General features: G+C 41.4%; 1 protein-coding gene across 1 annotated transcript in view; it reads left to right on the forward strand.

The window, feature by feature from the left end:
- Positions 1–1,316: 1,316 nt before the first annotated feature.
- Positions 1,317–14,470, forward strand: part of antxr2a (ANTXR cell adhesion molecule 2a) — a gene marked incomplete at its 5' end in the record, with an annotated part of 73,168 nt that continues 60,014 nt past the window's right edge. Inside the window, 6 exons of the mRNA XM_079222638.1 lie at positions 1,317–1,489; positions 4,706–4,777; positions 9,361–9,432; positions 12,192–12,273; positions 12,367–12,471; positions 12,910–12,978. Coding sequence (XP_079078764.1) covers positions 1,317–1,489; positions 4,706–4,777; positions 9,361–9,432; positions 12,192–12,273; positions 12,367–12,471; positions 12,910–12,978 — 573 coding nt within the window. The remainder of the gene's footprint in view (positions 1,490–4,705; positions 4,778–9,360; positions 9,433–12,191; positions 12,274–12,366; positions 12,472–12,909; positions 12,979–14,470) is intronic.

Genomic DNA, 14,470 nt, shown 5'->3' on the forward strand with positions numbered 1-14,470 from the left:
TTAGTTTGAAAGGACGCCTCTCTGTGTTAATTACAACCATACGACAAAGAGATTTTGTAGTTTACCGGCCAAAACAGTTGAGAACAATATGGTTGAAATCAACAAAAATGTATTTCATGAATATAGAGCGATTTATATAATATATGTATATATATTATATATGTTTTGTATCATCAATAGTGTGAAGAAGAAGAAAACACTAACTCACTAAACCCCAGCATCTGGCCTGAGCTCTGACCGACGTGAATGTTTTTAATGCAACATTATTAAGTACCCTTGTACAGGAGATGATACAGATGTTATTGGGTGTGTGCACTGGGACCTCTGCCTCTGCAGAAGTTCAACAGCTGGGACCATCTCGCGCATGCGCACTAAGATGAAAACTGACGAGGCCTTAAAGTGCCGCTGGAAAGATTGCTTCGCCAAATTGTTTGTCCTTTTATGTCAGAATAAATCCGAAATAAAAGAAAATGCTGATTCAACGTGAAAGAATCAGACATTTTGACCCTCTGCAGAGTTTAGATTTTGCTTATAGTTGTTTTTTCTTTCAGATAATGGAAAGATAAAAAATAAAATACACATTTAGGTGTTGATCTTACTTTGTCTATTTGCATCCGTAGATTTCTCCCAAATTCAAGAAAAGTTAGCATTAGATAACACCTTAAAGGTTTTACCCTATGCACCTGTAGTGTCATCAATGTCATTGTATACCTTTTATAGATATATTTTGTAATACATCTCTTTTATCTTTAAAGGGCTATACGAATAAAATATATTATTATTATCTTTATTATACTGTTAAATGCATCAGATTTGAGCGAAGTGGATTTGTGAAAGTGCCATGATTCATATTACAGCATTGTAACAACTGTGTTAAATAAAGTCACTCAGAAACCCGAGCTTTTGGGACAAGCACTTGAAGGCGGCCTAACTTTTTTTCTCCTCTGAAACAGCAACTTTAGTAGCGCGGAGAAGTTTTCTCGCTCGCAGTGATTCCCCGTCCCTAAAAACAAGGCTCCACGTGAGCTCAGGAGCCCGTCTTGCTCTTGTTGAGGATGTTGAGTGAGTGAACGGTGAGTCAGGAAGATGAAGAAACTCCACAGTTGGTGACGTCGGGGCGGTGGTTTCCTTTATTTCGCAGGTCGAAGCCGTTAAACTCGGTGGTTTCGTGCAGGAACTTTGACATGCAGCTCCGAGATGCGCACGGCACACTCGCGCTGTGAAGCTCCCTAAAAAAGAAAAAAGGAGACATATATACATCGTTTTTTTAAATTATTATTATTTTTCTACCCGAGTGAAAATCTTGTGGCAAAACAATGTTGGAAAAGTTGTCACGTTATTTGCCCACGGAGGGTGAACTATTTTCCGGAAAGAGTCGGTGGACTTCGGCCGCGGTCGCTGTGGTCCTCCTGGGTTTGTTTGCCTCGTCTTGCTGGGCGGAAGAAGCGTCCTGTCACGGAGCCTACGACCTCTACTTTGTTCTGGACAAGTAAGTAAGAGAGAGAGAGAGAGAGAGTTTGTCTGCGTATTGCCCTCTCACATGGAAGTGCTTTTAGTTGTAAACAGTTTAGAGTGCCTGTGGTAGGGAGAGGAGATGTGACATGGGGGTGGCGCTGTTTTCTGTGACCCGTTATATTCTGTGACCTGCTTAGAAATGCTCGGCTTTGCATCACCACATACTGTTTTATTTAACGCCAAAATGGCGACACCCATAGTTCAAGTGTTGGGTGTCAACATTCTGTGAAATGAAAACCATGTGGACGAGGGTGTCAACACATATTTAATAAAGAGGAGGTCTGAATGGTCTGTTGATGTCAGGACCAGTGGTGGCAATGGTTTTGGGTGAAGGCCCTTTCCTGTTTCATCATGACGACATCCAAAGTGCTCAAAGCCAGATCCATAAAGAAGTGCGTTTCCCAGTTTGGTGTGAAAGAACTTGACTGGTTTGCACGGAGTCCTGGCCTCAACCCCATCCTACACCTTTGGGATGAACTGGAATCTGAGAGCCAGACCGGATCACTAGGCCTCTCATGGTAATAACGTTAATGTGGACATGACCCCGATAATTCTTTCCGTTATTGGCTTAAGGTACGATATCTAGACATTACGCTATCGACTTATCGTACGATACCCGGACATTATGTCAGTGCATTTTACGTTATCGATTAAATATAGCCTCGATCATTTTTACGGTATCAACTTATCTTAAAAAACAAGGCTGCACAATACATGGAAGACGGATGCATCACAGTAAGGGTTATCTATAAGTTAAACTGTACAATGTATAAAAGCAGTGAAAGTAATTTACTTTCCATATTGATCCCACCACACGGTTTTGTGTTTCTGATTAACAAGGAAACCCTTGGTTTCAGTTAATTTAATTTCAGTATATAAGCAGCGACGTGAAAGTGATGTTATCACTTTGTTCTAATGCATAACTGACCTCTCAAATTCATCTGCAGCCACCGCAGCTTTAAATAAAAACAGACATGACTTTCATTTCACGAGGACGCATTAACAAACTCCGGTGAAGTTCTTTTACCATCTTTATAGCATATTTCTGACAGTTTTAACCAATAATCCTTTGCACAGCAGATATATATGAGCAAAAGGGTCAAAGTTCAAGTTGTCCTGACGAAATCCCAATTGAATGCATACTAAATGCAACAGTACGCACTTTGCAAGTGCAGCTGCAGTTTGTACTTAAAGTAAACAGAAACAAGTATAATTCCATCTGGCTCATCAGATCTGATAGATAAGTGATGCTGGTCCCTGGTTGGCTGGAGCCTTGTGATGCTCAGTGGTCACAGGTTGACCAAAACCTAACTGTGTGGGAGAATAGTTGGTCACATGATGATGTCATGAGGTTTGAGAAGCGACCGTGAGAATGGAAGAATGGATGTTTGTCACGTCTTCCTTCCTCACCATAACAAAGAAACTACTTGAAAACACTTTTATAGATAAATTCACCCATGTTTTGTGTACACACAATACACACACACAGTTATAAATATGTCTATTCTTTGTCAATTTAAAGAAGCAGCACCCCAGTTTTTTAATCTTCTCTGTCCCTTATAAAATAGCAGTGTTTCTACCTGAACACATGACAATGTGAGTCCTTCAATAACAACACAAGTCTGACCTTAAGCACACGAGAAGCCCCTTGAATGTCTTTCCCTTGAATGTGTCTTTGTAACGCTCTCAAAGTGCCGCTTCAGGCATCAGACGTACGGATACTGCAGAGACACATTCAGCCAGTTTGGCAAAACTTGAAAAAAGAAAAAAAAAACTCCAATATATTACGGGGAGTTTACAGCCTTGACAGCAACGGTTTTTAATCTCTGTCCTCCCCCGGCTTGGAGACGTGCCGGCACGTTGCTCCGGGTCGTTGGGTTGAAACTTTGCGTCTCTTGACCCATTTCTTTTAAAACTACCCCACCCTTGTTTAAACATTGCTAAATTACTGGATGATGACCGAGCTTATTGGCTCCAATTTGTCTCCTATGTGTTTGTGAGCGAGGGATTTGTGACTAATGCAATGCACGTTTCTATTCATGAAATGTAAAAAACAAAACTAACGTGCAGAAAAAGCTCCGTCATCAGGGTGTGGAGTAGTAGCTTGAGTCTCTTTGAAGGGAAGTTTACTCCGTCCCTGCAGGATGAAGCTTATCCACTGTCGGACTTCCTGATGGTCCCGATAGGACTAAGGTCTTAATGTCAGCAAGTTGTGCAGCAGGATTTGCAGGAATCTGCAGCATTGCAACAGCGAGTGATGGTGTTTCAGTCGGAGGCCAGTTCATGAAAGCTTCACTGTTTGGTTTTTATTTTTTTCTTCTTTCCAGTGAAAATTGTCCTGTGAGATGAGGTGACGCTTTTAATGTTGCCAAACTTTATTTACTCGGGGAAGTTTTACTGAGAGCCAAGCTCCCTTTTTTCAGGAACAACCCCCAGTCACACCTGGAGGCTGACCAGTAACAGTCCCAGTGTGAAGTGCTGGTGCCTGAGCTGCTCAGTGGGGGCAATGAGGGAACACATTTTATGCTGCCAGTCAGGGATAACAAAATCACATTAAAATCTTCTCGTCATATTAAAATATTGTTATTACATTATACATTTTCTGGGAAAAAATATATTGTATGTTCAAACAAATACCTCAGTATCAACGCACAGTGCAACAATATAATGATGCAGAGCTCAGGAGGAGAGCGAGCTACCGCTAACGTACGGAGGCTACGTTCAGTTGCATTATGGCGTGAACTTATTTTCTTTGAGACTTGCCCAAGCGATGCCACCTGTTGAGGATTTAGATTTGATTGTTTGCTGAATCTGCTCTATATTGAGGCCTCCCCTGCTCTGTCGGCGTGTGGACGTTTTTCATTCACAAAAAAAAACAAGTTACCATAGAATAGAATAAATGTCCCACCACGGAGCTTCAGCAGAGGTAAAGATAAGTTTTGGAGATGTAGTCGCTGTCCTATCACTTTGGTGACTAAAGTCTAACTCTACCAGCTCTGTAGAAAGGCTCCTGTGTTCGACCAGCTGCCGCAGAACGGGGACTCATTGGCACAATTATCCAGCATGTGGCTGGTGTGAATGTCCAAGTGTGGCTGCGGTACCAACACCGCTCAGTATCCGACTCCCCAGCACACAATCTGCTGCCGCTGACGAGCTGCAAACTGACTTTTTGTTTCTTTTCTCGTTTCAGGTCCGGAAGCGTCTCCGCTAACTGGGTCGAGATTTACTCGTTTGTGAAGAACCTCACCGACAGATTTGTGAGGTGAGTCCTGAGTGGCCCGCTCCACAAAAACTAAGTTTCAGGGTTTCATAATACTTGATACTAAAAAAGAATGTAAAATTATGACTTAGACCTGCAGATGTTGCACACAGCAAAATAACAACAAATAAAGCGATTATTCATCTGTGTGCATCTCTTAAAATGACGGGTTAAGTGCAAACCTGAGCGAGATACCTTTTTATTTAACAATCACTTTTGGTTGCTCCATCTGTCAAATGGCTATAATTAAAGATCCCACGACATTCAGCCCCCACCTGTTTTTTTTTTTACAAACTATCAAATTGCAAAATACATGACATCCTTTTTTTTCCACATATAAAAAAAAAAGCGTCTTGAAATGTTCAGCTTGCATAACGTTCGAGTCAAAAACCGGCGTCTGCCAGCAGAGTACAGACGGCGGCGACCCAGCCAGAATGAAGTGGTTTGGTTGAAGAAAAATAGCAAAGGCACCAGGTGGGAGTGGGTGGCAGAGAGGAGCAGTCTTCTGGGCTGTGAGAATGGCCATTTGCACCGGGGTGTGTGTGTGTGTGTGTGTGTGTTTGGGGGGGGGGGTCCGGCTCCCACACTTCATCCCTCTGCTTCCACTCAGTCACAGAGCGGCTGACGGGCAGACAATGTACAGTAAAGCAAAAGAACACTGGAAGGCGACGAGGACAATCTGCTAAACAATGCTCGCTCTTCAAGAGCTTCTTCTGTTGCGCCATGTGGAGCGAACTGGACTCCTCTATCAACCCCCCACACCCCACACACTCCACCACCACCCGATATGTCCTTGGCATCGCCGCCCGTCTCCCTATATCAGCGGCATCGTATACAATCACAAGCTCCGTTCAGCTCGCCGCTAAAAGCTCGCCTCCCACGATTTGTCATCTGTGACTCGGTTAGTTTTTCAGTCCACATATGACTCTGAAACTCGCAGACAGGATGCGGACACACACGGCTGCTGCCGCCGACCGCCCGACGCCCCGGACGGCCAAGTCTGGCCGTGTGGCTTTGAAAGATTGTGCGATGTTTCGCGGGGGAGGATCGCGACTGAGCCACGTGTCACGTGGGTGAGAATTATCGGCACCTCTCCTTATGCTCCGAAGAGACTTCGGCTCTCTGAGTGGGGGAAAAAACCACTCGGTGCACTTAACTAGCTGAAGTTTAGCCGGTGCCCGAGGGACGGCGCCCGTGGGATGCTGCGGGCTTTAGTCCCGGAGGCGGCCGGTGACCTTCAGTGTTCAGCTTTCATTCGGTGGATCCACTACAGTACGTTTTCCACACTATTCTTTTCACGGGAGATTGTCATATTCTCTCTCTGACGTTCATGTAACGGCTAGAGTTACTTTATTTTAAATAAAAAATCCTACTTTTTCCTCACCATGTAGCATTTGTTTTTTATTTATTTTTATTTAAAGTTTGCACGCTGTGTAGAAGAGAAACTCTGCAGCGAACGGTTTCACTTTTCTGCTCGTGGTGTTAGATGTTATAATTATATTCTTGTTTGTTACTTCATTTATTGCAGTGATTTAATAAAACGTATTTATTGTGTGTTATTGCTCACAGTGGTGTGACACTGGACCCATTATATGTTCTATATCAGCACCAGTTCCTGCTTTTATATTCAGTGTGAGATAAGCCGATGAAATATTGTCTCATAAGATATCATGTGTTTCATCTTGTTTGGTGGAGATCATATAATCAGTTCGTCACACATCCTTAAACATTAAGTAAAAAAGAAATGCTTCAGACTGAAATGACAAGTGTAGAATTACACTATGGATAGAAATGTGTCACTTGCACAAAGTATTGATTTTTTATATTTATATCATAATTTTGCTCATTTTAGTGCTTATTATTAAGAAGAAAAAAAAGACTTCCACTTGAGAAGTTTTTTTTTTGGTACATATATATTTTTATTTATTCATATATTTATATATATATATATATATATATATATATATATATATATATATATATGTATAATTGTGTTATTAATTTTTCTGTTACTCAAAGCTAGATATTGGGAAAAAGTAGTGCTGGGCAGTATATCGATATTACGTCAATATAATATTAGACTAGATATCGTCTTCGTAGTTGGATATCGTGATTATGGAATAAGTGTTGTCTCGTCCTCGTTCCGTTCCTCTTATTTTCTATTATTTGCATTTATTCAGTTAGTCAGTATGACCCTATTACTGACGGTTATTCACCAAAAGTTTTGTTTGATTATTTAGTAAAAACATCATTGGCAAATCGAGGGAATTTGGTCAAAAATAATGTGACGTTTAATTGTTCTCCATAGGAAGAAAAATGTAGTTTTCTTATAAAACTTGTATCTCATATCATTTTTTTGTAAAGTGGAAAACCTTGTGTATACATTTTTATAATTTGTCAATTACAATTGTGGGTGTTATGATTTTTTGCACCACGCTGACTTATGGTGATTCTTCGCTTTTTACTTCAGTACAATCGCAAGTATTGGAGGATTTGAACTTTCTGGTTTTTACAGCTTTTACATGCGTAAAGAATCTGGTTTAATTTTTGCAATCAACACTAACTGGTTTTCAAGCACCATGAAAGTCACAAACAGGACCGGTGATAAAGGGCAGCCCTGGCGGAGGCCAACACCCACCGGGAACGTGTCTGACTTACTACCGAGGATACGAACACAGCTCCTACTGCAGGCGTACGGAGACCGGATGGCCCGTGCCAACGGGTCCGGCACCCCATACTCCCGCAGCGCTCCCCACAAAAAACAAAGAGGGACCCGGTCAAAAGCCTTCTCCAAGTCTACAAAGCACATGTAGACTGGTTGTGCAAACGCCCAGGAGGCCTCCAGTAGTCTTTGAAGGGTAAAGAGCTGGTCCACTGTTTCACGGCCGGGACGGAATCCACACTGCTCGTCTTGAATCTGAGGTTCGACAAGCGGTCGGAGCCTCCTTTCCAGCACCCTGGCATAAGCTATCTTCAGGAGGGTGAGCAGTGTGATACCACGATAGTTCTAGCACACTCTCCGGTACCACCACGCCGGTCTGCCAGTCCATGGGCACTGTTCCTGAACCCCATGCGACATTGAAGAGGCGTGTCAGCTAAGACAGCCCAACAATGTCCAGCGCCTTCAGAATCTCAGGGCGGATCTCATCCACCCCCAGCGCCTTGCCACCAAGGAGCTTTTTGACTACCTTAGTGGCCTCCGCCAGGGATATGGGTGCAACCACCCAAAAGTCTTCAGGCGGGTGTTGGCAGGGTTTAGGAGTTCCTTAAAGTGCTCTTTCCACTGCTTTCCCTTCCTGAGCCATCGGTTGATTTGCCAGAACCTCCTTGAGGCAAACCGGAAGTCCTTCTCCTTCGCTTCCCCGAACTCCTCCCATGCCCAAGTTTTAGCATCCGTGACCACCGCAGCTGCAGACGCAGCCCTTCTGGCCTGCAAGCACATTGATTTTCTTAGATTTCAGCTGGACGTAGAATATTAACGAGGCTATAAACTCTCAAAGACGCATCCGTTCACACCCTTAAACAGTCACAGGTACAAAGTTTGTGTTTGTGTGTGTGTGTGTGACTCATCGTGCTCAACATGTTTCCTGTCTGTGAATATGGATTAATCACTTCCTTCAGTCCCGCAGAAGCTGCTTAAAGTCAAACACTAATATTAGTTGACATAAAAAAAGAGCCCCTTCTGTTTGGTTAATTATAAACGCATCTCTCGGTCTCCTGAACTAAACCCAACCCGAGTACGAGCTTTTTATAAAAAATAAAGTCAGTCACGCTGACTCCTTTAATAGTCATCCAGAGTCATTTTTACTGTGTGTGGGCGGTTGATGAAGAGGATCAAGAGGACGGAAGTGATGATTTTTTATGGTGGAAGGAAGCAGAGAATCTGAATACGATTCGGCAGTGTTGTGGTTTGTTGTCTTGGCTCGGTGCTGTTTCCTTTTAAGAGGGAGATCCAGGGTTTGATGCCACATTGTGAACAGCTCATGGGTACCAACCATTTTGTCCACGTGTGTTTGTGGTTTGTGTGTGTGTGTGTGTGTGTGTGTGTGTGTGTGTGTGTGTGTGTGTTTTGCATATAGCTATGAAAGTCACAAGCATCTGTACGTATAAATGTCAACTGTATGTTCGGCTCCGGCAGCCGCAGGCGGGTTCTGGGTTGCAGCCTTGGGGAGCATTTTAAATATTGGTGTTGAGCCCTCGATACAAATTTGGTCACATGACTAATGATCAAACTGATGATGAGCCGATGATGCTTAACCATTATATGTATGTTTATCCCTCGTGTTGTCTTGGGGTCAAAATGACCCATCAACACACATACATATACACTCGTACACGGGTCATTTTGACCCCAAGACAACACAAGGGTTAAATATGTATGTATATGTGTATATCTAATATATATATATATATATTGTGCATATAAATAAAGATTATTCTATTCTGGTTTGGTAAGAGACTAGAAAGGGAAACAACTGAGTAAAGTATGGGAATCAAACATAAGTTTAACACTATTTGTATAAAAAAAGCAGAAGAAATAGACCACTTTTGTCTTTCCTAATTTTATTTTGTATTTTCCCCTTCAGCCCCAGAATGAGAGTCTCGTTCATCGTCTTCTCGGCCCAAGCCAAAGTCCTGCTTCCTCTGACTGGAGACCGGTACGAATGAATTCATGATTCATGATCAATTTTACTGATTCACTTGATGGACATTGCTGCTGCGTCTACGGTTACTGTACCTTTAAGAAGCCTCACAGTCTCAATATGTCAATTCTGACTACTTTTGTTCATCTTTTTTGTTCTATATATTTTTTATATATTTTGCTTTACAGCGCACACGCAACAGCTGTAGCTCTCCTTTTTAATGTTTTTTTTAATGACTATCAATGATTATGATCAATGATAATCAATAATAATCAAGACTGTTTATGGCAATATTGGATTTTGACATGATTTTTCCCTCATTAAGATGAAGATATCTTATGATACCATAATTGCTGGTCTTTACAAGGATCATAGTGTGAAATTGCACTAACTCAAGTAACTTATAATCACATTATAGTGCATCATAACAGTGATTATAATGCATAATAAAAGGATTATAATCTATTACAACTATGAGAAATATAGTCCTAATACACATTGATCAGCAAGTTTGATCTTTACAAGTTTTTATAAAAATGCTTTTTGTGTTCTGAAAGTTGTTATAACTCATAATTAATTTTTAAGTGCTTCTAACTATAATCTTATGGCACATTAAGCATATTATACAGACATGAAAATCCCTCACCTTTCGGTGAAATTCGCCGTTTTGAAACCAAAATAGGTAACCTACGTGAATGGTGTAGATCCGAAGAGTTTTTGTTTTTGGGGGAGGGAGGGGGGGGCAGCGGAGAGTCCGTGGCAGCGTGTGACGTCAGACAGGAGAGCGGCGAGTCAGCGGCACCGGCGGTTCTACCTACCGACACCTGACTACATATAAGGAGAGGACAATGGAGATTTTATCCAACTTTTATTTTAATAAAAAAAACGAAATGAGTTTCCTCCGTCATGTGGCCGGGCTACTGTTTATATTTAAGGGTTTAAGATCTACGTGTAGGAAAAAGTGTATCCTCTAGTTAATTATAATCTATATAGTTATGCGGTTATAATCACTGTCACACAGAGAGAGGTGTGCATGTTCAGGTTTACTGGTGGAAACATTATTCAGTGTTCTAGACTAACAGTGACGTCTCCTCAAAGTAAAGTGGTATAACAGTATGACATAATATGGTCAAATAAAAAGGCTGGTACATTAAACATATTATGGCATATAAGTGTAATATTATGAAGTGAAATGTAGTAGTAGCAAAACAATGTTCAGTATAGTATAGCAGTATTGCATATTGTAAGTATTAAGTCTAAAAAATATATATACACACACACACTAACGTTCAAAAGTTTGGGGTCACTTAGAAATGTCCTTATTTTTCAAAGAAAAGCACTGTTTTTTAGATAACGTTACATTAATCAGTAATACACTATACATTGTTAATGTGGTAAATTACTATTCTAGGTGGAAACATCTGGTTGTTAATGAAATATCTACATAGGTGTATAGAGGCCCATTTCCAGCAACTATCACTCAGTGTTCAAATGGGACATTGTGTTTGCTCATCGCATAGAAGACTAATGGATGATTAGAAAACCCTTGTGCAATTATGTTAGCACAGCTTAAAACAGTTATGCTGGTGAGAGACGCTTTACAACTGGCTTTCCTATGCATAGCATCACATTTGTGGGTTCCATTATATTCTCAAAATGGCCAGAAAAAGAGAACTTTCATGTGAAACTCGCCAGTCTGTTCTTGTTCTTAGAAATTAAGGTTATTCCATGCGAGAAACTGAACATTTGTCTGGGCGACCCCAAGCCTTTGAACGGTAGTGTGTGTGTGTGTGTGTGTGTGTGTGTGTGTGTGTGTGTGTGTGTGTGTGTGTGTGTGTGTGTATATACAGTATATGTACACTTGGGTATTGACAAAAGAAGAATTAAAACCCATAATGATCATAGTTTGTCAGCTTTTCGACGAGTGACGCTGTTCGGCACTGACTCTCCCGTCACTGACTCTCCCGTCACTGACTCTCCCATCACTGACTCGCCCGTCACTGACTCGCCCGTCACTGCCCCCCCCGCCCCGCTGGTGTCACCTTTTTCACCCCTTATGAGTTTGCAGGTCTGACTGTAAATGTTAGACCCAGTGACAGGCTGGCATGAAATGGCTTGCATAATACTTAGTAAGGAGGCCATAATAATGTTTGACTCATGGCTGAAGTTAAGTTTCTCCAGCTCTCCCCAGGTTGGCAAAAAAAGCATCTCAAAATGCATAAGATTGATGCTTTAAAATATGGAATATTTAAATTTTTCTTATGCCTCCGAACCCTCCTAAAGGGGTAATATCCTTCTCACCTTTTTCACCCCTGACTCGTTTTCATGCCTGATTATAACTCATTATTAGTATGTTTATAATGCATTATAGACAAAGAAAGTACTGCACGCTTCCCAAACCAGACATAATGAAACCATATATCTTTAGTGTAGTATTTCGGATATGTATTTATATTCATTTTGTTTTTGCTTGCTGTAGAGTTGATGTGCTGAACACAGTGAAATGTTTGCACAGTGCTATGAGGTTGAGGTTATTAGTTCAACTCCCACCGGGCCTCTAAATGCCAAACTGGATAAGCAGCTTCTATTTTCATCTTAATCACCAGAACAACTTGTTAAAGTCTCTTCCAGCGCGACCATAACCACCAGTTTCCACCACAAACCTTCACCCACAGCGAGAAGCGAGTTACTTTTGATTTGGTTTCACGTGCACGCGGAAAACAAAATGTCAACATGTTGTTATTTTTGCATGTGTGTGTGTGTGTGTGTTGAAGATCCGAGATCGAAGAAGGTCTGCAGCGTTTACGGGACGTGATACCAGCCGGAGAGACGTACATGCACGAGGGAATAAGTGCGGTCAGTTTACCCTCCGTGGATAAATCACAATATAAAAACAGCCGAACGCTCGACAGCCTTTGACACGTTTTGGTGTCGCTTGAACCCCCGCAGGCCTCGGCTCAGATCCGGGCGCAGACCACCCAGTCCTCCAGCATCATCCTGGCGTTGACAGACGGGAAGCTCGAAGTTTACGTTCACGAGCTCACGGTGAAAGAGGTGAGATCACCGCCGTCCAACGGTTGCACAAGTTCTCACGTTTCAAGTGTAAAAAAAAAAAAATGTTGTCGAGACGGAGATTACGCCCGTTCGCCACAAAGCTGACACTTTATTTTACTTCTATTTGGTTTAACTTAACTGCAAATACAAATTATATGTTATTGTCTTCCTCTCCTTTTAAAATTATAAAAATCATTCTGTTAATTAATTTTGAGAGCGTAGCAGGACCTTTTCTTTTTTTCTTTCTTTCTTTAATTAATGACGTTAAAAAAAATATCCTTTTTTTTCTTTCTTTCTTTCATTAATGACATATTTATGAATACATTCATGTATCGTTTTGGTGCCTAGAAATCCTGCATCCTACATTTATTATTATTATTTGTATTTTCTGTCCACCTGTTACCTGTTGCATCCTCTCCATGTTTGTTTGCTCTGCAGGCTGAGGATGCGAGGAGATTCGGCGCCCGTGTTTACTGTGTGGGCATCAAGGACTTCGACGAGCAGCAGGTAAGAAAGCTTTTGGTCTTAAATCTGCATCCGTAAAGTCTGCCGCAGAGTGTGTGCCGAGCGATTTGCAGCCGATTGGCAAGAGACGCGTCGCCGTGTTGGAAGAGTGTCAAGAAAGGTAAACACGTGTAATGTGAGCGCCATTACCTGTGTGGGAAATCCTCGTCTTAAGAGTGGCATCATTAAAGCGCCGTGATCCACTTTTCAGATGTTCATCCGCGCGTTTCAGTTCGATACAAATTGCCGAAAGAAGGTTAAAACCAGCGGAGACCCGGAGCTCCCAGCACGGCGGAAAATGTATATTTTAGGATGGAAATCTAATTTTTTGTTTCTGGTTATTAGCTAAAGGGATTAACCGTTGTTTTTTTAATTTATTTTCTTATTGGATCGGTGCTGCACGAATGATTCTAAAAACCTTGTCTCAAAGTGTTTTGGGTTCGATGCCTCAAATCAGGTCTGCGGTTCACGCGAGCTGAAGACATTTTAACGTTGTAATCTACGTATTAAAATACGGGCATAAATATCTCCATTGGTGGATTTGAACCTTTTATGCGACTTTAAAAAAAATGGTATCTGAATGGTATCACAAGAACACTGGGTCCTCCGTTAGCTTAGTGGTGGCGGCGTGAGCTAACGTTAGCTTTTTACCTGAATTGTCGTTCTTGAAGAAAGAAAAGTGGTTTTCAGTTGTGAAGATTTTCTTGCAGAACAAAACGTATGAGTCTCATAAACATACATTTTCCACACAGTTTATTTCATGCAATAAAAAATAAAAAGCCAATTTCTTTAGAGGCAAAGCTAACTTCCTTCGTTGGCCTATGGTGATAGAAGTGATAGTGAAGAGCGCTTCATGATTAGTGAATCTGCCACACTGCTACAACAAAAAGGCTTTTACAATAAATGTAATTTAACGATTGTTTCACAAACTCAGCGAAAAACAAACCGAGATAAAATTAAACATCGGGTGTTCCCTTTGAATACCAACAATATATCCCCCCAAAAAAGAAAAAGTCAACAATGAACATCATCAAATGTAAAAGTTTTAAGTCACGTAGTTCTGCTGTTAAGTTAGTGTAGATACACGTAGTGAATTCTCTGATTATTATCCTGTCTGATAATATCGTCCGCCAAGGATTTTATGTTTATGTTTCAGGATTAATTAAAGTGTGACGCATGGCCCATAAAGAACCCATTACAATTTTTGGAACAGATATCTCCAAAATGGGCGCATTATTTTCCACTTATGGAACGGCCTTCCCGTTCTGTGAAAGCTCTGTAAATAACTGGTTTTGGGGCCAACGGAGTTGTTTAAAATTCAAACTTGGCTTCCATCAGATCTTTCTGGACAAACATCCTGATGAAACCACGATCTCCATTAAAGTGTCGTTTCTTTGTTTCGCCCCGTTCACACTGTTGAGAAATCCAAAAAAGAATCCGACTCTATTGCACCAAAGTCGGCGTTTCCTTCTGTGTCACCGCTGATGTCCGCAGT

This window comes from Taurulus bubalis, assembly GCF_910589615.1.
Source record: "Taurulus bubalis genome assembly, chromosome: 8".
NCBI classification, from domain to species: Eukaryota; Metazoa; Chordata; class Actinopteri; order Perciformes; family Cottidae; genus Taurulus; species Taurulus bubalis.